General features: G+C 35.4%; 1 protein-coding gene across 1 annotated transcript; it reads right to left on the reverse strand.

Annotated features, from left to right (window-relative positions):
- Positions 1–250: 250 nt before the first annotated feature.
- Positions 251–19526, reverse strand: tes (testis derived transcript (3 LIM domains)). Its single transcript, XM_051099839.1, has 6 exons — positions 18432–19526; positions 9136–9697; positions 6617–7006; positions 4186–4401; positions 3713–3871; positions 251–856 (listed from the first exon to the last, which is right to left on the reverse strand). The coding sequence occupies exons 1-6, from the start codon at positions 19013–19015 to the stop codon at positions 662–664; spliced, it is 2106 nt and encodes a 701-aa protein (XP_050955796.1). The 5' UTR covers positions 19016–19526; the 3' UTR covers positions 251–661.
- Between the last annotated feature and the right edge of the window lie 7036 nt (positions 19527–26562).

Here is a 26562-nt window from a genome sequence, read left to right on the forward strand (position 1 = left end):
CACCATTAGAGACAATGGAACCGGGCTTCCTTGAATTGTGCCCAGTTTCCACAGCTAAGTGTAAGACAACACGCGGAGGACTAACTTTTCCCTAAAAGTGCCGGGCTAGATTGGAATTTTCAATGGTGTGAAACGTTCAAGACATTAACATGAGCGTAACACCAGTCTCTTGAGATCCCGAACTTGTACGTCACAATAACAATGAATATTTGAATACATAGCTAAAGTGGAAACATGGGGGGGGAATCTATTCATATTACTGCAAAACATTTATTGGATTACAAAGTGAAAGCGACGACAAAAAAAGTGCAACTGTAGATACAAGGAATGAGAGTAAAATCGATTATTCAGTAGCCAAAGAACAAAAGCCATCATTGCTTCTGTTTATTAATACTAAATTATTAATAATAAAGACAATCACATTGACAATACTCATTAACTTGGGTCTCCAGTATCTGCTCCACCGTATTGCTTATTATTTCCCAAAAATCATACTGACTTGGAATAACAAGAAGAACATGAAGAATTAAGATGCGTCATACAAATACATTACTTATTCAATAAAATGATGGTAGTATATATTTATGTGTACTGCATTAGGGAGAAACTGGCTTGCAGTGCTCAAAGCACTTTCCCAAAAAAATAAATCCTAGATACTCCTTCAGGAGGCCATGATCTTCTTCTTGCACTCCATGGAGCACAACAGCATGCCCTGCATGGCCATGAAGCGCTGACCCATAAGGCACTTGGAGCAGCAGGAGCACTGGAAGCACTGGGGTTCAGCGTGCCAATGGTGTTCTCCATACGACACTCGCTGAGCTTCAGGCTCGATGGGGTTCTGACAAGCCGCACAACACTGTGAACACAGAGGGATACAGATACATTCACACAAAGTAGTGTAGCAAATCTTCAGATCAGTGTAAAGTGTATGATAGAATATTTTAATAATCTGCTCTCTTTGAATGTCTGAACTTTCCTTCCCAAGCAGATGTCTAACAGATGAGTCATAAGAGCTGTGTGTCATAGGACAAGCAGGCGCTGAGAGAGATCGGTGGTGTCTGATATCACACGACTCCATTAAGAGCACTTCCAACCTCTCTGTCCTCTGATTATCATGTCACTGGCACTCCCTTAATCTCCTTCACCTGCTCCTGAACCAATATGGCTGATGAACACATGCAGAGCCTGTTAGTTTTAATAGCCCAGGCTTAGCAGGAATTCACTTCCTTTTATGCATGACATGATTGATACTTGGACAACATGAGGAGTTGTAAAACTAGCTGTTAAATGTTTGGATTGTTTGAAGTGCCCGGGCAACATAAAATGGTAATGAAATACATGGCAAAGTATGGCTTCTTGTTGCAGGTGCTAATAGGGTAAGCTTAAAATGCATTGATGTGCCTAGAAATTACAAGAAATATACAATATTTTGCAAACAAAATGTTTGAGTACACAGCAGGATGAGAATCTAAATGCGCATGCATATCAAAAAATCATGAGGAATTTCTATGAGTTATTAAAAATATTAAAAGAAATATCCGAAAGAAAGATACTTGTGAAAGTACTTGTGCAAAAAAACATATTTCGTGTATTTTTGATTTTATGACTACTTTGCATAATTATGACTTTATCTCCTGTATTTGACTTTATATCTAAATATTACAACTTTATTTCTCATATTTTTAACTTTATTTCTCACAACATGACTTTATATAATAATTTTTACTTTCATTCTCATAATTAAAAATTTATATCACATCGTAACTTTTGCATACCGGAACTATTTCTAATAATGTGAATATTATGTGTAATTATGATGTTACTACTTGTATTAATGACTTTATATCATATTTATAACTTTTTCTCAAAATGACTTTATATTATAATCTTCACTTTAATTCTCGTAATTATGAATTTATACCACAGCGAACTTTTGCATACTAACTATTTCTCATGATGTGAATATTATGTGTAATTATGATGGTACTTCTTGTATTAATGACTAAATCTCATAATTCTGTTATCTTTTTAACTTCATTTCTCAATCTGACCTTTTTTTTTAACTTCATTTTCACAATCTGACTTTTTTTATTATGATTTTGACTTTAAATCTTGACTTTAAATTATGAACTTCTTCTCATAATATGACTTTATATCATATTTTTGACTTAAATTCTCATAATTCTAAATTTATATCACAGCGCAACTTTTGCATATTGACTTTATTTCTCATGATGTGAATGTGTAATTATGATGTTACTTCCTGTATTAATGACTTTATATCTCATAATTATTTCCTATTTTTAACTTTATTTCTCACAATATGACTTTATATCATATTTTTTACTTTAATTCTCATAATTCTGAATTTATATCATAGTTCAACTTTTGCACACTGACCCTATTTCTCATAATGCAAATATTATGTGTAATTATGAGGTTACTTCTTGTTTTAATGACTTTATATCTCATAATTATTTCATATTTTTAGCTTTATCTCTCACAATCTGACTTTGTATCATTCTTTTGACTTTAGTTCTCATAATTATGAATTTCAGAATTAGAAATTGCCATAATGTGAATATTATGTGCAATTATGATGTTACTTCTTGTATCATTGACTTCTCGATCTCAATCTCACGAGTTTCATATTTTCAAGTTTCTCACAATTTGACTTTTTATAATTTTGACTTCACTTCTTGTAATTATGAATTTAGAAATGAGAATTTTTTATAATGCAAATATTATGTGTAATTGTCATAATGTGAATATTATGTGTAATTATGATGTTACTTCTTATATTAATTACTTTCTATCTCATGATTATTTCATATTTATGACTTTATTTTTCACAATATGACTTTATATCAGTTTTGACTTTAATTCTCATAATTATGACTTTATATCACAACACAATTTTGCATACTGACCCTATTTCTCATAATGCAAATATTACATGTAATTATGATGTTACTTCCTGTATTAATGATTAATGATTTATATCTCATGATTATTTCATATTTATAACTATTTCTCACAATCTGACTTTGTATCATAATTCTTGTATCTTTAATTTTTGTAATTCTGAATTTAGAAATTCTTACAATGCAAATATTATGTTATTATGATGTTACTTCTTGCATTAATGACTTTATAGTTCATAATTGTGACTTTAATTCTCATAATTTACAAAGCACAATGCAACTTTTGCATACTGACTTCACTTCTTGTATTTGTTATATATCTTATTTCTATAACATTATTTCTCACAATATGATTTGTGCTAAAATAAAATTAAAACAACAAACAAAACACATTTCCTGTATTTATGAACTTAATTCTCATAATTCAAATATTTCACAATTATGATGTTACCTCTTATATGTATGACTTTGTTTATGATTGCTCCTAATATGACTTTATATCTCATAATTATGACATTATTTCTTGTATTTATGACTTTATATCTCAATGCAGTGTTTACGTGCATTCATGACATTATATATGTTTGTGTATTTATGTCATTATATATCTAATTTTTATACTCAATATATACACTCACTATATTTCTCACAATATCTCTAAATAAGGAGCTAAAAAACCCTTCAGTTACAGGGCCCTGGCCTAAATAAATCACAGTCACTGTCATGTGTGTATTGAAAAGAACAGAGAGACAGAGAGGGAGAGAAAGTAAGGAATTTCTCCTCTTTACCACAGCGTGGTTCTTCATGTAGCAGGGTTTGCAAACAGGCTTTTCATTCTCCATGACGTAGGTCTCTCCAGCCAGCACACAGTCACAGTCAAAACAGCAGAAGTGCTTCAGGTGCCAATTGTGGCCCTCAGCCTGGGTGTACTCATTACTGAAGATGAGCTGGAGACCACACACACACACACACACACACACGTCCCCCTCAATATTGTGCTTTGAACCATATGGTATGCAAAAAACAGTTTAACAACATTTGACAAAATTGCATTCATTATTTTACTAGGATTGTTTAAGATTTTGAACACAAAACATATGGTGAGGTCTAAACATCTGCGATGACATTTAAATTCATTTAAAATGGAAATAATCAAAGTTTTAAGAGTTTGAAACTGCGAATATGTTATTAAAGATCCTGCACTATTTCCAGTAAGCAAATTTGTGACACATAGCAGCTGAACTACTTTGCCTCCACTCACCTCATCGCAACCTGCACATCGAGGCTTTTCGCTGTCTCCGTAATGGCGGCCACAGTACAGCTGACCCTTCTTCCAGAAATAGATCATGTCCACCAGTAGCTCGGTGCAGGTACAGCACACAAAGCACGCCGGGTGCCAGAGTTTGTCGTAGCCTGCCCGCTCGGCGTACACCGCCGGCTCACCCTTCTTCATGGGCAGCTGGCAGCGGTGACATGACTGTGGGCAGAGATCCGGTGATGAGTTCAGCTTGGCAGAAACATCAATGAAAAATGAAAGGACAAAAAACACTGTGGGGGCAGGCTGGGTTTAATGAACAAGACCAGAGACCGTTTACTTTAGCAATTCATCAGCCCAGGTGTAGTAAGAGTCAGCAAACATGAATAGGAAATAATGGAAATAAAAAAAACCCTGCAAAGTTTAAGGAATACACCCAAGATTAAAGCTTCTTTATATCACACAATGTAACTATTTCTTGCAATTCTGACTTTGTACAGCATACAGAATGTATCTCATAATTACTTTCATTCTCAAATTTATGTTATTACTTCAGAATATGACTTTATATCTTATAATTACAACTTTATTTTATTTATTTATGATTTTATATCTTAATGCAACTTTTGCGTAATGACTTCTCATATTTACGACTTTGTATTTTATAATTATCACATGATTTTTTATCTCATATTTATAACTTTATTTCTCACAGTATGACTATATATGTCATAATTATGACTTCTTGTATTTAAGACTTTATATCTCATAATTACAACTTCATTTCTCAAATTTACAAATGTATATTTCATTCTTGTATTGATTTTATATCTCATAATTATGATTTAGTTTACCTTAAAAGTACACAATGACTCTACTCACAATGATTTTATATAATTATTAGTTAATGTCTTCCATTTATGATTTTAAATCTTATAATTACCACTTTATTTCTCATATTTAAAACTTTGTTTCTCACAATATTACTTAATATCTCATATATATGACTTCTTGTATTTAAGACTTTATATCTCATAATTACTATTTATTTCTCATATTTATAATTTTCTCTCACAATGTGACTATATCTCATAATTATGACTTTCTGACATTTATGATTTTAAATCTCAACAACTTTTGCATGACTTCTCATATTTATCACTCACTATATCATTTTTAACTTTGTTTCTCACAATATGACTTTATATCTCATAATTCTGACTTCTTGAATTTATGACTTTATATTTCATAATTACCACTTTAACTTTTTCCTCATATTTATAACTTTTTTAATTTATATATATATTAAAAAAGTATATGACTTTATATCTAATATATATAATTTCTTGTATTTAAAACTTTATATCTCATAATTACTGTACCACTTATAATTATTGTACCACTTTATTTCTCATATTTATAACTTTATTTCTCACAATATGACTTTATATCTGATAATTATGACTTGTCGTATTTATGATTTTTTTCATTCAATTTCATGCAATGATTATTCTATGTAATTACGACTTTTCATCATATTTATGTCTTCATGTGCCATAATGCGACTATTTCACATAACTGATTTCTCATATTTAAGACTTTATATCTCAGAATGAGATTTTTTTTTTTATTATTAAGATTTCTTTTTTCAATTCAATTAAGGATTTTTCTCGTATTTATGACTTATTATGCAATAACCTGACTTTGAAATATATGACTGGAAAGCTGCAGCGAAGGGCAAGATTTTCACTAAATAACAACAATTTTGGTTTGTTCATCTTGGATCACATTTACCGTGCTTTTTGGAGCTTGACGAATGTAATCACTATGACATGCTGTTCTAAGGAAAAGAGCTGATAAAGATTGTTTCAATGCTCCTTTTGTGCTCCAGGGAAAAAGACTGAACAGGTTCGGAACAACATGGGGGTGAGTAAATAATGACACAATGTACTTTTTAGGTAAACTATCCCTTTAAAAAGGCAAAAACATTAGGCTGATGGCATACATGTGTTTCCATCGTGAGATTTCAGATGCTTACAATAGATTTTGGAAAAATCCACCCGAGCTCGAACATAACCACAGGGACTAAGTGTGGTAATTTATGAAGATCTCTGGAAGAACATAACGTTCATTCCAGCTGCCTGACTAACACAGGCTTGGCAGAATCTGAACCGCTCTTATGTTAATCAAGTGAATCCGGAGATAAGCACTGGAGAACCATTCGACTCCCGTAGCGCACATGTGGTGGAAATAAATACTGCTGCTTAACAACTCCAAAGGGGATTTTTCATTAATAGATGGTGACATTTAATTGCCTATAAAGTATATTGAGAGTCATTTGGGTATAAAGGGATAATGAGCTATTAGTATATACTAGTAAAATGTATCCTTGACAGTTGCATTTTGCAAAACATGTATGTAGGAATGGCATACTTACGTAGTTACCAACAGGTCCAGCGGGTGAAGTCCCAGCAGCCCCTGGGGCACCAACTTTTCCCACTGTAGCAATAGCGTCACCTTTGTCTCCTGGCGCCCCTGTCGTTCCAGCACCAGGTTTCCCTTGAGGCCCCTTTTCCCCGGCCATACCTGCCTGTTGTCCCATCTCTTCTGGCAGGGTGATGTCACCAATACCCAACGCCTCGTCCTTGTACTTGCGGACATACTGCTGCATTTGCTTAACCTCACCGGGCGAGAGTTCGTGGCAGCGCTCGGGGTCTTGGTCGTGGTCGGGAAGCTGCTTGGCCATCTGCTTCTTACGGTAATCTGCTCCCGCAGTACCAGCGATGGGCCGCCGCTCTGGAGGCAGAAGCTCCATGTATCGCAGAGCCTGAGTGGACAGATATGAAATTAAATGTGGAACCCATTTAAACAGATAGTTCATGCAAAAATTAAAATTCTGTCATTAATTACTCACCCTCATGTCGTTTCAAACATGTAAGACCTTCGTTCATCTTCAGAACACAAATTAAGATATTTTTGATGAAATCCAAGAGCTTTCTGACCCTGCATAGACTGACACGCAACTGACACATTCAAGGCCCAGAAAGGTAGTAAGGAAATTGTTAAAACAGTCCTTGTGACATCAGTCGTTCAATCTTAATTTTATAAAGCTATGAGAAAATGTGCGCAAAGAAAACCAAAATAATGACTTTATACAATAATTTCTTCTCTTCTGTGTCTTCTAGTACGAGAGTACCACAACACATGCATGTGATTTCATCAAAAATATCTTAGTTTAGAAAATGAACAAAGGCCTTAAGAGTTTGAAACGATATAAGGGTGAGTAATTAATGACAGAGTTTTCATATTTGGGTGAACTGTCCCTTTAAATTCTGTAATGTGATGTATTTTTGAGCAAATCAGAATATTTAAAAATTAATGACAAAGTCATTATAATTAGAGTGACATGACATTTAGTAAATTACAGGATTTTTATTTTATATTTCTAAAAGACATTTTATAATTTTTTTATGTTAACTGAATTAATAAATATATTTTAATTCAAAATAAAGTCTTTATTTAAAATTTCATAATAATAATATAAAAAACTTATACAAATTAAAAGAACTTATACATTTTTTTTAAGAATAACTTTTTTTTTTAAAGCTGAAAGATGCAGAAATGCAAAAAAAGTAGTTTTTGGTAAATTAATAACTTTTAACATAAATAAGCCTCTTGATTTTTCCTCATTTTAATTATCACCTAAATTAATAAATGTTAAATAATTTTTTTCTATCATTCAGCAATCAGACTATTTTTTTAAAAGGAGTCTCAAAAAATGTAGTGGAGAACAGTGACCTCTAGTGGATCCAACTATCACAGTACAATTAAAAACTTCACCCTCAAGCATAAAGTCCAAAAAATAAATAACATAAAAATGTATTGTAAATCTATAATATAATATAACATACCATAACATAATATAACATATAATATAATATACAGCTGAAGTCAAAAGTTTACAAACACCTTGCAGAATCTGCAAAATGTTAATTATTTTACCAAAATAAGAGGGATCATACAAAATGCATGTTATTTTTTATTTAGTACTGAAGTTTATTTAAACTGCCTGCTGTTCTTCAGAAAAATCCTTCAGGTCCCACAAATTCTTTGTTTTTTTTGTGTATTTGAACCCTTTCAAACAATGACTGTATGATTCTGAGATCCATCTTTTCACACTGGGGACAACTGAGGAACTCAAATGCATTACAGAAGGTTCAAACGCTCACTGATGCTCCAGAAGGCAAAATGATGAGCCGGGGGGGTGAAAACTTTTTGAATTTGAAGATCAGGGTAAATTTAACTTATTTTGTCTTCTGGGAAACATGGAAGTATCTTCCGTAGCTTCTGAAGGGGAGTACTAAATGAAAAAATATGATATTTAGACAAAATAAGAAAAATGTACGCATCTTCACTCTGTTCAAAAGTTTTCACCCCCGGTTCTTAATGCATCGTTTTTCCTTCTGAAGCATCAGTGAGTGTTTGAACCTTCTGTAATAGTTGCATATGAGTCCCTCAGTTGTCCCCAGTGTGAAAAGATGGATCTCAAAATCATACAGTCATTGTTTGAAAGGGTTCAAATACACAAAAATGCTGGAAAACAAAAGAATTTGTGGGACCTAAAGGATTTTTCTGAAGAACAGCAGGCAGTTTAACAAACAAGGGACTCATGAACAACTATCACTAAACAAAAAAACACAGCTATCGATCATTCAGGTAACAACACAGTATTAAGAATCAAGTGCATAAACTTTTGAATGGGGTCATTTTTATAAATTCTAAAACTCTTTTTTTCTTGTGGACTACATGTAAATGTCTTTTATGTGAAATATCTTATTCAGGTCAGTACTAAATAAAAAATAACATGCATTTTATGTGATCCCTCTTATATTGGTCAAATAATTTATGTAAACTTTTGACTTCAACTGTAATATAATGTAATATACTATAATATACCAAGCTTTGGTTGATGCCAGGTGGAGCCCATTCATAGGTAACAGACTTAACCACATCTGTTTTGGCAGGCACTGGTGTAGGAGTTGGAACAACAGTAGTGGCAGCAACAGAGCCTTTAGCTGGGATGGCAGCAGACGAAACCACACTATGGCCTGGCCCTGATGCAGCAGTGCGGCCCGATCCCGGGGCAGCACTGGAGCCTGTCCCTGGGACAGCAGTAGGGCCTGCTGCAGGTGGAGCAGGGAACTGAACCGCAGCACCTGAAGCCGCAGCGGCAGCAGAAGGTGGGGAATAAGGAGACTGGCCACTGGGAGTGAAGGTCTGGCTGGATCCAGGGATAAAGCTGGCAGCAGGAACAGGACTAGCAGTGCTAACGGTGGCAGTTGGGATGCAGATGACAACTTGGTTGCCTTTGTAAGACGGGACGCCATCTCTCTTCAGCTTGGCTATGAGACCCGTGTATTTGGTGTCCTCAAAAAGCTTCCCCACCTTCTTATTCTCCTCAGTCTCCAGCTGCACGTCATGGTCCTCAACACCGCACTTGCAGTTTCTGCAAATCTTTCTGTTAACGGAGAAGACATTGGGGTGAAACACTTTAAACCATACACTACCATTCAAAAATGTGTGGTTGTTTAGATCTTTTAAAAGAAATTAATAGTTTTATTCAGCAAGGACGTATTAAACTGATCAAAAGTGACACTAAAGGCAATTCTATTTCAAATTAATGCTTTATTTTAAACTTTCTATTCATTGAAAAGTCCTAAAAGTCACAGCCAAACCAAACAGCAGCATGCTAAGGAAAAACAATCTTGTGTTAACTTATTCATTGTATTTTAAAGGCTCAAGTCATTAACGGAGAATGAAAAGAACATGCTTTTACTGTATGATGAACTGTCTCTTTAAGTTCTGTCTGTTTTGTTTAGGTAAGAGGTTGATAACATGAGTTTGGATTGCTGTGCACATGTCAAGTTAAGGCATGCACAGATATTTAGTAATTACTTGGAAAAAGAAAGACGTGAGCTACATACTGAAACCCTTTCGTCATGATTTTATTACCTTTTCACAACATATAAAATAAAATCCAATACTAAAGAAACTGTATGTGTTGCATTCAATGAGAGATGTAAAAAGTAAAGTATGTTGTTTATCTGCACCTTCATTTCAAGATTTACATGGGGCATTGCATGAAAAACTCTAAAATAAATAAAAGGTAAAATATTGACAATTTGAGGGTAGAAAATAGTCATGAAAACTAAATTAGGACTTTTTTGTGAAAGAAACCTTGACTAACATTATAAGGGAAGAAAATAAAACGCTATAAAAAGAAAATGTGGCCCCTTTAACGACACTTTGGGCTGTTTAACATATCAATGAGAGCCAAGGAGTAAGAATGATGGTATCTGGGAAATGTTACAACATAAAATCGGAGCCACAAATCCAAAGAGGCTTTATCCTCACCCAAAAGAAATGTTTCAGCATGTCAGTGATCCAAACCATCAAAGCACAGATGTTTTTATCCAAAGCGATTTGCAAAAGAATTACTTTGAATTAAAGATGAGAGACAGGAAGTGAGTCATCTCCCAACTTGGAAACCTACTGAAGCTTATTTTAGCCACGGAATAAAAATACAAAGAGGTTACTGTGATTTTTTAAACTCATAATTCTGATTTTTTTTCTCACAATTCTGCATTAACATCTCACAGTTTTGACCTTTTTTCTCTGAATTCTACATCTCACAATTTGGACTTTTTTGCTTGCAATTTCATTTTTTGCCACAGATTAAAAAAATAAATAAAGGTTATTGTGACTATTTCATAATGCTGATTTTTTCTCATAATTCTGCATTAACAACTCACAGTTTTGACCTTATTTCTCTAAATTCTCAGTTTACAACTCACAATTTGGACTTTTTTGCTTACAATTTAATTTTTGCCACAGATTAAAAAAATAAATAAAGGTAATTGTTTTTGGTTTTGACCTTTTTTCTCTGAATTCTTACTTTACATTTCGCAATTTGGACTTTTTTTGCTCGCAATTCTGTTTTTGCCACAGTTTTAAAAAACAAATACAGGTAATTGCAACTTTTTATCTTATAATTCTGACTTTTTTTCCCCTCACAATTCTACATTAACATCTCACAGTTTTGACATTTTTTCTCTAAATTCTTAGTTTACATCTCACAATTTGGACTTTTTTTCTTGCAATTCCATTTTTTTTTTTGACACAGATTAAAAAATGAATAAAGGAATTGTGACTTATCTCACAATGCTGATTTTTTTTCCTCATAATTCTGCATTAATATCTCACAGTTTTGACCTTTTTTCTCTAAATTCTCAGTTTACAACTCACAATTTGGACTTTTTTGCTTACAATTTCATTTTTGCCACAGATTAAAAAAATAAATAAAGGTAATTGCGACTTTTTAATCACATAATTCTGACTTTTTTTTCTCAATTCTGCATTAACACCTCACAGTTTTTACCTTTTTTTTCTCCAAATTCTCAGTTTGTCAAGCTATTTCTTTTATTTTTTTTTTTTTTTTTTTAAATAATTGCACAATTTCCCTCACAACTGCATTTATGAAAGGGAGAAACACATCATCAACGGAGACCTTAACTGGATTCCACTCTTTTATTTTTTCATCAATTATGATGAAACTAACATGAGTTGTAGCAGAAAGGTGAAAAACCTTTAAACAGAAACAAAAATATAACATACGTAAATAAATTGCAAAATAAACTTGTTAAACAACCACTGCTTGTTATTCTGATTCTTTGTATCTGCTTTTAACATACAGCATTGTTCAGCTTCATTATTTAATACTAAAGTACACTTTTTAGAGTGCGATCTGCAGCATAGTTTAGAAAATGTACTTGCATCCAGTTTCATTACATGTATATGATTTTAACGATCAGATTAGTCACACACGAACTTCAAAAATTAAATCACATACTATCGTCATTCTATCAGCGATCGCAAACACAAAGAAAGATGTGCAAATCAAAACACATGTAACTTAGTGACATTTCTATTCGCTATACTAAACTACATTTGACTTGAAATAGCTAAACAATGAGCAGATAAACACAGTATGGCCTCGAAATCTCTCCGTGCCGAGCACAGACATTTTTTGCTGCGTCACGAACTCACTCGGCATCTGCCGCTACAACAGTCACATCCATCGGTTTACTGAATCGAAATTAAAGTTCTCACCGGCTGCCACTCCGGGATATGATGATGGTTTAAGCGTTTGTGCACTTTCCTTTCGTCCAGCCTTTGATTTCAGCAGAGAAGTTGCCTTAGCTTTCGGTTTCAACTGAGAAGTCGCGTCCGCGCCGCCTCATGAAACGTAGATTCCTTTCCTCCCGCCTCTCGCTCTGATTGGCTGACGATTTATTGATATTATTTTTTTCATTGATTTTAGTTTGACTTAACACCTCCCACTCGATTTTTCTTGGCTACAAGAGGAAATCGCAATAATTTGAAGGCAAACTTTTTGACACTATTGATTGCAGACCGATAAGGATGTTTCAAATAAATTACTCATTTACTTGGTCTTCAACTGGAAGGAGGACAACGAGCCGTCTGACGTCTCTGTGAAGAACGGTACTCGGGATCTTCTCCCTGCAGCTTTTAGACTCCGTATAATTTGCCTTTGCTTTTAAGGGCTTTGTAATTGGAACAGGGTAACTTGGGAATGTCCGGACATCAACATCTCTTACAACACCTTTGTTGTCTGGATTGACACTGACTACTCTGCCAAGTTTGAACTGCCCCCTGAGCGCATTTTGATCCGCGATCCAGACAATGTCTCCAACTGCAACGTTTCTGTGTGCAGTATGCCACTTGTTTCTTAAGAATAAGTTGGGACCTGCAAGCTGGCTCCAGCGTCTCCAAAAATTATCTACCACTAGCTGCATTGCTTGGAGTCGTTTAAAAGGGTAACTGCAGAAGTCGAATGACTTGATATCTCCACTTTGGGATGCTCGTCCAAGGTGAACGTGATTTCGCCAAGTACACTATGTTCCTGGATCAACATCCTTGTTGGTCCTGGAACAACATTTCAATCAGCCAATCAGAACTGAGGGATAACTTTTCAGGAAATATCAGTTTTAGACTTAGAATAACAGTTTGATGCTTCTACACCTTTCTTAATTAGCTATCATTTCCTTTTAGGGGTAGGGATTTGATTATCTTTTGTACTTTGATCCAGGGATGTCTTACTTGGCAAAATCCAAAGCAGCAGTGTGTTAGGCGTTACATACTGAATGCAGTCTTCTCGAGATTGCGCCCTGGCATCAATTGGTCGTTCGTTAGCAAGATTAGCTGCGATCTGAAGAGCTGTTTGAAATTCGCTGTAAGTGAGAGCAGACTCACCTCCACAGTTTTGGAGTGCCTTTTTGACAATACGCACAGCAGCCTCTGCAGCTCCATTCCTATGTGGAGAATCGGCCGGATGGATTTTCCAGATCCACTCCGTTCCATTTTTTGCCGCGGTTTCCTCCAGAGCAGACTTGTCAACTCTCTCCAGGAATTTGTACAGCTCCTGCAAAACAGGTCTTGCTCCAATGAAATTGGTCCCCGGATCCGAATAAATCTTTTTGGGATAGCCTCTAATTGCAGCAAATCTTTGAAATGCCATTAAGAAACCTTCGGTTGACTGGGTGTTAACCAGCTCTGTGTGGATTGCTCTGCTTGACATGCAGCAAAAGACAACACCCCAGACCTTAAGCGAAGTTCTTTTCTTAACGTCATCCTTCACATGGTAGGGTCCAAAGAGATCTACTGTAGTGAACTCGAAAGGTGCAGTTGGTTGCGTTCTTTCAGGTGGTAAATCACCCATAACTTGCTGACACTTCTTTGCTCTGTTCTTCCTACACTGAACGCAGTTGTTGATAACTTTTTGGGCTATTCTTCTCCCTCTTATGACCCAGGCTTTCCTCCGCATCCGAAGTACAGTGTCCGCCAAACCTCCGTGACTCTCCTTGTGAGATTCTCGGGCAAGTAGTGTGGACACCCAGGCATCATAAGGAAGGACTGGAACTCCAACTTGATCATCTTCAAAGACCTGTACCCTGCCACCGCAGACTAGTAAGCCAGAGTGTTGATCTTTATAGACTACCAGCCTGTCTCTAGTGGTGTTTGGAAGGTTTATTCCTTCTTGCGCAGCAAGAAAAATGTCTCGTAGAGCATCTCCTCGTTCTCTTACTGAGATGGTTCCTGTTGAACAAACTGCCTCCCACTTTGGGTTATTCAAAGTTCGATTTTTGCCAAGGAACTTTTTTGCAGCTCTCCAAACCCACGCTATTGTTTTAACCAGTCGAGATAGATCACTGAACCGCTTCAAATCACACAAGTTTCTAACAGCCAAACCTGCTGGTGGTCTCCTTGGTTCTGCTTGAACTTGGTTGAGATACCCAGTTTGCTCTGACTCCCCGGTTGGTTCCTTCTGCTTTGCTTCAGACCTTGTCAGCGCAGCTGCAAATGCCTTCTTTTGAAGCTCCTTGATGCTTTCTCGAGCAGTGCCTGCTAGATCTTTAGCTGACTTTATTGGCCACTCATCTACTGGCAAGCTCAGGAAACTTGGACCGTTCTGCCACTCTGAATTTTCATCGAGGTTTTGAGGACTGGCCCCCCGAGTTATCACATCGGCAATGTTTTGCAGGCCTGGTATCCACCACCACTCTTGTGCTTTTGTGACTCCTTGGATCTCCCCGATTCTATTAGCAAAGAACGTTTTGTAGCCATAGCTTTCTCTCTGTATAGCACCGAGGACTGTTTGGCTATCAACCAGGTGGTACCATTTCTCTACTCGGATTCGGCTATGCTGCTCGAAGTACCTTCTCAGACGTGAGGCGAACACTGCTCCACATACCTCTGCTTTAATGACATCTCCTTTTTGGTCTAAGGGAGTCAGTTTAGCTTTGGACTCTACAAGCCTGATGATTGAGCCTTGGTTTGAGTGCCATCTAAGGTATAATACAGCACCATAAGCATTTTCGCTTCCATCCGAAAAAGTTATCGCCCAGGCCTCATCATTGGAATTTGGGGGTGTTATGGCTCTTGTGAATTTAATTTGGCCAAGTTGGACATATTCCTCAAAGAGTCTGATCGCCTCCTCTCTGAGTTCATCTGAAAGGGCTGCATCCCAAGTTTCACTAACTGGAACCCCTCTTTTCTTTGCCTCTTGAAAAGCTTTACGAACTAGAATTGCTCCCTTTTGCTTGGTTGGAGTCACTAGGCCTACTGGATCGTACACTCCCGACACCTGACTCAACAACTCTCTTCTCGTTAGTGGATTTGGTGTTTGGGCTCTAACTTGCTCTTGTAAGAGGTTTTGACCAAGTCGCATTTTCTTTTTCCTTTTTGAAAAATTGACTGATGTCATTACATAGAGCATATCTTCTTCCGTGGAATAGCCCAGGCCAAGTGCCTTGTTGTCGTCATCATGCATTTGGTTTGGCAGAACCATGATCTTTTCCTCTGTTCTGGAGAGTTTGTCTTCAGACTCTCCCCTCCCACTTTGACCTGAGAAGACCCATGGCTTAAGATAAAATCCTCCAGCTTTTAGGATCAATTCTACATTTGCCACAATGGACTGCAGCTGGTGGAGGTCGTTGTGGGATGTGAGGATGTCATCAACATAACTATCATGCTGGAGCACCCTGCGCTCTTCTTCAAGGTGAGCAAATGATGGCAAATTGGCAGTTTCACGCATTGCCAGCTGAGCGATGCACCCTGCTGGCTTGTCACCAATATTGACCCTTGTAATCGCATATTCCCCCAGTACCTCATCCTCAGAGTCTCGCCAAAGGAATCTGTGCAGGTGTACTTCACGGTCCTCCAGCCAAACCGAATTGTACATTTTCTTGATGTCCCCCAATGCGGCGTACGCTCCACTTCTGAATCTTAGCAAGACAGCGCGTATTTGGTTGAGAACATCTGGGCCTTTCATTAGCAAGTCATTCATACTGACACCTCTGAATCTCTGGCTGCTATTCCACACAAGTCTCACTGGTGTTGTGACTGAGTGAGGGTTAGGAGCGATGAGATGACTAACGTACCACACAGGTCCATCCCAGTTAGCGATTTCACTTTCTGATAACTTTACTGCAGCCCTCCTGTCAAGCATGTCCTTCACTTGAGCGCTATAGGCAGCCTTCCATTCAGGATCTTTGGCCAGTTGTTTTTCCGTCCTCAGAAATGTAGCCTCAACTGCACTTTTATTGTTTGGCAGGAAAACTGGGTCCTCTATCCAAGGGTATTTAGCGTGCCAATGTGGATCCTTGCTGTGCTTGTCCTCCATGACATATGTGAGACCTTCTTTTACTATTTCAAGCTCCCTCTCTTCAGCAAGAGACATTTCTTTGCCACCTGGCTGGCAATTTCCGCAGCGGCAACCTCCGCACTTCGGCTCACATGCTGCACCGATGGAATCCCACTTCCACCACTCCAGAAAGTCTCGGCTGCTAGTTGAGACGCTTGATTCATGAAATCTAGCTAATGGCTTGTTTGGTGGGCGGTACTCTATTACTTCCTCATATTTGACAGCTGCCAATCTCATCGATCTTGCAAAGTGAGTTTTGGACCGATGGGCCGATACAGTTACGTCTTCGAAAAGTTCAGGATGAGTTCCTCCAATCGTCTTCCCCAGGGGTCCATCCCACAGCACAAGGTCTCCAACTATTCTGATCCTCTGTGGAGCCAACTGTCCTTCTCGATGGCTTATAAGCAGATCGACTCCTTTTGGTCTCACAAGTTCGGTAAGAGGTATGTCTGGAAAGAATTTCTGCAGTCGCTCAGGTGACACTGCTTTGTTGATCTCAGCAATGCTTTCCAGTCCATAGCAAGCCAGTTGGTGTGACCTGAAAGATCCTTGGGTGGTGCTTACCCTGATTTTGAGAAGATACCGCTTGGTCTTTATCCGAACCTTCATGCCTCCGACTCCATGGATGACAAGAGTGATCTTTTCCCCCTTTAGGTTCAAACGGTTTGCAGCACTGTGAGTTATGTAATTAGTGTCTGATGCTAAGTCAATTAATGTCCCGATTTTCTGTCCAGCATTGGCTGTTACATTGAGAAGCATCATGATTACGGGCAACTCTAGCAGCCCATTTCGTGCTAGTAAACTTGGTTCTTCTTTGGTTACATTGAACCCTCTTGCTGCAGTATTTGAGAAGACATTTCGGCATTGCTGTGCCAAGTCTGGTGGAAGTCTACTGAGGAACTCCTCTTGATCCTTAGTGTAGTCCTTCACGCTCTTGTCTCCTTTTGAATAAAGCCTGCTCTTTTTCTGGCCCGCACTGCTCTCCTCTTTTTTAGCATTTGGGCATAAATAATAGTGATGCTCAGGAACACTCTCATCCTCACAGACTTGGCCTTTGCACAGGTAGTTGGGCTTGCAGAATGAATGTTCTCCATGGACCTCGAGACACTTTTTACAAGCTCCCAGTGTTCTTATTGCAGCCTTCTTGTCTGTTAGTTTCGATGCACGGAACTGCTTGCAAAAGTAGAGCTTCCTTCTGTGCTTAGTATCGCCACAGACTACACACCCTGCTTGGTCACTGCTTGATTTTGTGGACTTAGTTCTTGCCCATCTTGGTTCGGTTCTTACCTCCTTTTTGTTTGGTTCCTCAAGTCTTAACTGTTCAAGCTGCTCATAGATGCTCTCCTGCTTTTTGAGGAATGTCAAAAGAACGTCAAACCGGTTGTCTGGTGTCACAGCACTCCGCTGGTCAGAGATGTGAATGAGCCATTCCTTCTTAAGACTCTCGGGAAGTTTTCCTTCAATTGACTTTGTTACCAGCGGGTTTTTAATGGCACCAGTATTTCCTAGGTCACTTAAATCTCCAAGTGCCTTCTCTACCTCTTGAATTAATTCAACTATTTTTCGTGGTTGATGACCTTTGATAGCAGGGATCTTTTGCAAGTCTTCCACTATTTCAATTGCAATTGCTGTTACGTTACCATAGCGGTTTTCCAAGACACGAAAAATGTCGTCTGCAGTATTATAAGTGGAGGGGCGGAGTTCTCTTACAATCTTTTCATCAAGACTGTCCAGCAGCTGAACCTTTTTGACCTCCTTGGAGCCAGTAGGTTCGCCCTGCTTCTGAAGTGCTTCCCAGTCCTTCTTCCACCTGTGAAAGTCTCGTTTGTTACCAGTGAACTTTGGAAGAGCTGTGGGTTTTAACTTAATTGTTGCCACAGGATAACTAGGGATTACTGGTGAAGGCGTTATCCTCTCTTTCTCCTCCTCTCGCCTTGCCCGAATGAAGTCAGCTTTCCTTGAAACCAACCTGGTAACGCTGAGTTCAAGTCTTCTCAGCCACTGGCAGAAGTTTTTCTCATCACCTGCTGGGATACACCATTGCCATTTGCTGTACAGATCTTTTGCAATCTTCGTCAAATTTTGAAGGTGAGTGAGCATGAAGTCGTATGCTTCATGATTGCCATCTGGAACTACTGCCGCAACTCGTTCACTCTCAGCTTCAGCAACCTGCAGTGCTGTGGACAATTCCATATCTCCATATCTGACCCATAGAGTTTCTTGAAGAAGAGCTTTAGTTTCATTCAGTTTTAACTCACATTCGCTTGTAGTTTTTGCGAGGTCATCTTTTTGCTGCTCTGATAACACAGCTGACTTGTCTGCGTCCAGCTCTGCCTCTAATTCTGCAATCATGCCTGCTTCAAGATTGTCATTTACTTCCATGACTTTCTCTGTTTGTTTTGTGAGTTTGTTTAGACTGCCTCGAAGATCCTCCTCCGTCATCTCTTTACAGGTTCTTGACATAGTGTTGATTAGACGTGTGAATGCCCGTTTTTCCACTGTCCTCTCTGCTTTAAGCTGTTCGAGCGACTTCCCTACTGCCTCGACTGCCATTTTGACGTCTTTCAACAGGTCAGGACGAAATATAGAATTCTTTGAGAGATATTTTCTCTTCTTCTAACTTCCCTATTTGAGTCTCACAGGTTTCCAGCTCCTACTGGTATCCCGGTTTTTCACTGTCAAGCTATTTCTTTTATTGCACAATTTCCCCGCTTGAAAGGGAGAAACACATCATCAACGGAGACCTTAACTGGATTCCACTCTTTTATTTTTTCATCAATTATGATGAAACTAACATGAGTTGTAGCAGAAAGGTGAAAAACCTTTAAACAGAAACAAAAATATAACATACGTAAATAAATTGCAAAATAAACTTGTTAAACAACCACTGCTTGTTATTCTGATTCTTTGTATCTGCTTTTAACATACAGCATTGTTCAGCTTCATTATTTAATACTAAAGTACACTTTTTAGAGTGCGATCTGCAGCATAGTTTAGAAAATGTACTTGCATCCAGTTTCATTACATGTATATGATTTTAACGATCAGATTAGTCACACACGAACTTCAAAAATTAAATCACATACTATCGTCATTCTATCAGCGATCGCAAACACAAAGAAAGATGTGCAAATCAAAACACATGTAACTTAGTGACATTTCTATTCGCTATACTAAACTACATTTGACTTGAAATAGCTAAACAATGAGCAGATAAACACAGTATGGCCTCGAAATCTCTCCGTGCCGAGCACAGACATTTTTTGCTGCGTCACGAACTCACTCGGCATCTGCCGCTACAACAGTCACATCCATCGGTTTACTGAATCGAAATTAAAGTTCTCACCGGCTGCCACTCCGGGATATGATGATGGTTTAAGCGTTTGTGCACTTTCCTTTCATCCAGCCTTTGATTTCAGCAGAGAAGTTGCCTTAGCCTTGAAACGGTTTCAACTGATTGGCTGAATTTATTGATATTATTTTTTTCATTGATTTTAGTTTGACTTAACAGCAATTACCTTTTTAATATTTTTATTCAGTGGCAGAAATAAGCTTCCATAGAAACCCCACTACTTCTGTTCAGTTACTGGATGGCTACCTTTTCCTCCAAACAAAGCCTCTCTGCTCTGATTGGCTGATTCAAAGATTTATTGATATTATTTTTTTCATTGATTTTAGTTTGACTTAACAGAGTCACAAACATATGTGCTGGTCAAATCATCATAAGTTTATAAAGCATTTGCATTCATTTTAGATATTTAGATATTAAACCTCTGGCTCTTTTTTACAAACTTATGAAACTCCAAATTATTGGTTTTTTTTTTGTTTTTTTTTCAAGAAATAGCCAGTGAAATGAGATGCTGAACCTTCAGAAAATATAAATAAATAAATACATTTATTTGAAATTGAAATATTTTGTAACAATATACAATACCGTTCAAAAGTTTGGTGTCAGGAATTTTTTTTTCTTTTTCTGAAAGAAATTAATACTTTTATTCAGGAAGGATGTGTTAAATTGATAAAAAGTGATAGTAAAGACTTTAGATTTTGAATAAATCCTGTTTTTTTTTTTTTTTTACATTTTATTTATCAAAGAATCCAAGCAAAATATTAAGCAGCACAACATTGATAATAAATCAGCATATAAGAATAATTCTGAAGGATCATGTGACACTGAAGACTGGAGTAATGACTCCTGAAAATTCAGTTTTGTATCACAGAAATAAATTATAATTTAAAGTATATTAAAACAGAAAACCATTATTTTAAATTGTAATAATATTTCACAATATCACAGTTTTTTCTGTATTTTTGATCAAATAAATGTGTCTTTGTGAGCATAAGAGACTCTTTTTATGTTAAAAAAACATAAACAATCTTTCTGATCCCAAACTTTTGAACAGCAATATATATATATACATAATTTCATAATTCTTAAAAACTTAAAAAAAATCTTTAAAAAACTACTGAAACAAAAGTATCAGGATTTCCACAAAAACATTAAGCATCATATCTGTTTTCACCATGGATAATAATAAATGTTTTTTGATCACCAAATACGTATATTAGAAAGATTTCTGAAGGATCATGTGACATTGAAGATTGGAGTAATAATTGCTGAAAGTTCAGCTTTGCTATCATTGGAATAAATCACATTTTTTATTGTAAAATATTTTTACAACACTCCCTTTTTACTGTATGTTTTCCTCTGTCTTAGTGAGCTTCTTTTTAAAGCATTAAATTTTCTAACAATAAATATTAAATCTAAAATAAAGGCCTAAATAAATAGCAACAAATTGCTAGAAGTTGCATTTCTCTGTGGTCTGTTTTTCATAAGACAAGCGGATAAGATTCATAAAAGGCTGATGTCATAAGAATTTTTTTTAAAGAATTCTCCTCAAGTGCCTCTTCAACTATTTAGGACAAAGAAACAACTACAGACATTACAAAATGCTCTTTAGTTGAAGCAGAATGTAATTTACATAATTAAAGGAATGAGAAAAACGCCTCTCAAACTACCCCTCTATTTCTACAAGAGATTTCATGTGCAGTACATATCTGAGAAACATCTGACTCAATCTACTTCACCAGATATTCTAATATTTATTTTATAATACTCATTCCTGTCTCAGCAGTTCTCCATAGTAAATACCCTCAGCTGAAAGACAGCCTTATAAGGCCAAGTATTTTTCAAGATGGAGAACGCCTGGAGGGCTTTGCACATCTCCTGTGTTAAAGAACATTTTTCTGCTTAAAAATCCAGATCTGAGGAGTTACGGTTTAACAGCAAGACAATGAGGCCCGCTGTGGGATTTTGGTCTATAAACCTGTAACTAATATTTATACTGTATCTACACTAGCTCCTGAGAACAGAGAGTGCAAATCTTAATTAATGCTTTTAAAAACATCTGTCTGACAGAGAAAATTATGCAGCATTCAAAGATTTAGCAAATGAAAAAAATATGACTGCATCTGTTAAAGATTCTTGAAACATTGCAAATACTAATATTTCTTAATCATTTCCTTGACAAACTCTTGAAATCTTACTACACTACCAATCAAAAGTTTTTGAACAGCAACATTTTTAATGTTTTTTTAAAGAAGTCTCTTCTGCTCACCAAGCCTGCATTTATTTGGTCCCAAGTACAGCAAAAACAGTAACATTTTGAAATATTTTTACTATTTAAAATAACTGTTTTCTATTTGAATATATTGTAAAACGTAATTTATTCCTGTGATCAAAGCTACATTTTCAGCATCATTACTCCAGTCTTCAGTGTCAATAGAAAGATACAAAGATCAGCATTTATCTGAAATAAAAAGCTTTGTAACATTATACACTATACCATTTAAAACCTTGAAGTCAGTATAATTTTTAATAATCAATACTTTTATTTAGCAAGGATCATTTAAATGGATTAGAAGTGATGTATAATGTTTCAAAAGATTTCTATTTCTATTCATCAAAGAAACTTGAAAAAATTCTACTTTTCAACATAATAATAAATGTTTTTTGAGCAGCAAATCAGAATATTAGAATGATTTCAGTTTTGGAATTTTAGAAAACTTCAGTTTTGAAATCACAGGAATAAATTACATTTTAAAATATATTCAAATAGAAAACAATTATTTTAAATAGTAAAACAATTTCAAACTTTTACTGTTTTGTTGTACTTTAAATGTTATTCTTTAAAAAACATTAAAAATCTTACTGTTCAAAAACTTTTGACTTGGAGTGTGCATTCATTTATAAAATTTTATTCAAATGTGGAAATGCTATATACAATGTAATATTAATTTATTTTAAATGGATATTGTTTGAAAAGGGAAATGCAATGAAAATTAACGTTCTAACCTCAAAAAGGATGCAAAATTACCATTACATGAGGGTGAGAAAACTTTACGCTGTCAAGTAGAGGAACTTCATATCTTTACAACACTTCTTGCAAAAACCCACTTCATGTCAAAACATATTTTACCGACACTAAACCTCAAATGTACCATTACATCTTGGCATGTGGGGTGAATTGCTGCAATGTGTCATGAAAGAAACCCACTTGCTGCTGTGACAACCATATAAGATAAGTGAACAAAACTGTGGAATGAAACATAATATTCATAATAACTCTAAGCCCGTTTACAGTTTGGAAAAGAAAATCTATAGGATATTAACTAAGGCATGAAATTCAATTCACGTTTCTATCAAATACCAGAATCTTCCTTTTGTTTTACTTCCTTATTAATGACCACTTCCTATTTCTCACCAAATGTAACCAAGTTTTTTACTCATTCAGTCTCCAATGTGACAGTCCTAATCCCAAATCTTTCGCCATGTATAACAATGGCAGTGGCTTTACCTTTAAGGGCGTTGCCGAATGTTTCTTGCAACTAACCTTTTGGACCGTGACCAGTTTAGTAAGCGTACCTTTTTAACTTCTCTCTCGATTTCCATTCTTGTCGAGCTTGTTTAGATCTGATAAGCAGCGCTGACTCTGTTCCCACCGGCAACTTTCCCTGACGGGTCACTTTTGTTGAACGGGACAGTCTCCCACCTCTGTCCCTCTAGCTCACACTCACTCACGCTGAAGGACTTCCGCTCATTGTCAATGTGCGCTCTTCAGCCAATAGGAGCAGAGATGTAGATGCGAACTACCAATCAGAGCCATGGATGAGACGTCTCCGTTACAAAGTGAAACGATCGCGGACAGATGGGAGAGCTGGATTACTGAGACATGACTAGAAGAAAATGCTGTTTTTTTAATTACATTGTTTTATATAATTATTTATACTTATTATGTATATATAAATAATATATCTGTTTTTATGTTTTTATTTATATTTTATTAAATAAAATATAATTTTTATAAATAATTTATACAATTATTTATTATATGTATTGTTAACATGAATAATTAATAATTATTATTATTTGAATATAATTTATATATTTGATTATTAAATGATTAATTAAAATATTTTTGTGTGTTTGTATTTTATATATATATATACATACATACATACATATATATATATATATATATATATATATATATATATATATATATACTGTTTGTGAATATATGTACACAAACAAAACTAGAAATGTAATTAAATAATTAAAAATTATAAATTAAAAAAAGTCATTTATTCACATGCATGTGTTTGTTTGTGTACATATATATGCACAAACACCACAAAAATATAATTCTTATTTATAATAATAATTTATAGTAATTCAAACCTTTATTTATATATACAAATAATATAGAATTTATTTTTGTTTTATATTTTACATAAAATATAATTTATATAATGTATATAATTATTTATTATGTGTATTATTAATATAAATAATAATTATTATTTTAATATAATTAATGTATTTGATTATTGAATTAAAATAAAATATTTTTATGTTTTGTATTTTATATATATATATATAAATATATATATAATAGAAAAATTTAAATATAATTAATATTTTAATAATTCAAAAAAGTAACGTATTCACAGACACACACACACACACACACATACAGTTTGTGTACATATGTATGCACATACGCCACAAAAATTTAAATATAATTATCATTTATAGTAATTTGAATCTTTATTTATATATACATATAATATATGTTAATAATTCAATAATGTAATGTATTAACAGATAAACACACACACACACACACACACACACACACACATATATTTGTGTAATATCTATATACACATATTACACAAATCAATTAATCCAATAATTTTCATATATATACATATATATATAATTTATAGTAATAATTTACCGTAATTCAATCCTTAATTTACAGATATTATTAGAATATATCTGAATATACATACAAATTAATGATATTTGAATATATATATATATATATATATAAATTATTCAATATTAAGTATCACATTAAAATTCAAATATTAACTAAAGGTTATTAATTAAAGGTTATGTTCTTTTTATTTTTCACTCAAATTGTCAGCTTGTTAATATAATTTGTAATATTAAAAAAAAAATTTGCATTAAAATAGAAAAATGTCAAATGAATACATTTTCACTTATGAGCCCTCAGAAATGTTTATATACAATATACTAATTTGTTTAACATGCTTTTTTTCTGTTCAACATAAAAAATACACATTCTAGCAGGTCAGAGCAAGTCATCGTAAGTGCATATTATGGGGAGGAGGGCAGGAAACAGCCGTACTCTGACAGAAGCTGATGCGCCGGCCTCACAGAGGAAGCTGTGGCTTATTCAGTGTTTGTGCTGGTTATGGAAAGGGTGTGGTGATGTAAGACTTTACATTGCGACATCCTAAATTCTGCTTTTCTGCCTCTCTTTTAGGCATTTATTAAAGATTTGTGCAGACTTGTCTTCATTAAGCCATTGATTTGTTACATTGTTAAGCAGATGTAGACATGAAGCACAGATAGCATCACCACTGCTTCACTGTCATGACTAACTGTACCGTGACTAGCTGTAATGTCACTGTTGTCTGAATATAATAAGAAACTGCGTGTTTCTTGTCTTATCTTGGGTGTAATTACTCCTCGCTCACTCAGTCAGTACAGTGACATCATCACACGGTCATTTCTTTATTTAGCTCTGTTTCATCTATCTGATAACAAAAGCGTCTTTCAGTATTTACTAGGATAATGGAGTTGTAGATTTGAAGTGACAGCCTTTAGTTCAACCACTAAGCAACAACATCATATTTTACTAAATTGCATCATGAGCCCTAAAAATGCAGATGAAATAACAGGTGCATGGTTCTCATCCATCAGACTCAGTGGTGTTACACAAGGTTGTGAGAACCAAAGCAGCAGGCCTATCTAAGCTGATTTAACGTAAACATAAGGTCAAAACTATCCTTGATCCAAGTATTTTCTGCTGTTCTATTCCACACAGCAAGATCTTGTTTTGCAAACAGATATAAATACATAAACTCTGATATAAATACATAAACTCAGGGTTTTGACTAACAGTAGCATGACTATCTGTAGCTAAAATAGTAATGTGATATGAAAGAAGAGTTTGTTTACATGTGTGGGTGTGTTTTATCATCATTTAGGTGTGAATTTCCTGTGAGATTATGACTTGCCATGAGGATGCGCAGATGAGAAAACTACAGAGGAAGTGAATGATTATCATGGTTTGGTCATCTGTATACCTGTATATTAATATCTGATAACAAGTTTGTGCATGAATGTCACTGATACGGTTCTGTCTATCAGCTTCATTTAAAAAAGTATTCCACTGTGAAAGATTTCCACCCATAATAATAATACTTGTTACATAATGCTTTCTTTGCTGTCTCCTATCTATATAACTTAATTCTTATGTAATATACATAATTATATAATGTTTATTTAATAAATAAATCTTTGTATGTGTATGTGTGTGTATATATATATATATACATACATACAGGGGCGTTTCTAGGATTTTAAAACATCTGGGGCTGGTGCCAAAACATCAGGGGCTAGTGGTGTTGGGTGGGAGCTCACATCATGCTCACATAAGATTTTGTTAGACACAAGTGGTTGAACCTGGATCCTTCTAGGTGGGTCCGGGGGCATTAAACCG

Source organism: Labeo rohita, chromosome 25 (assembly GCF_022985175.1).
Source record: "Labeo rohita strain BAU-BD-2019 chromosome 25, IGBB_LRoh.1.0, whole genome shotgun sequence".
Classification (NCBI taxonomy): Eukaryota; Metazoa; Chordata; class Actinopteri; order Cypriniformes; family Cyprinidae; genus Labeo; species Labeo rohita.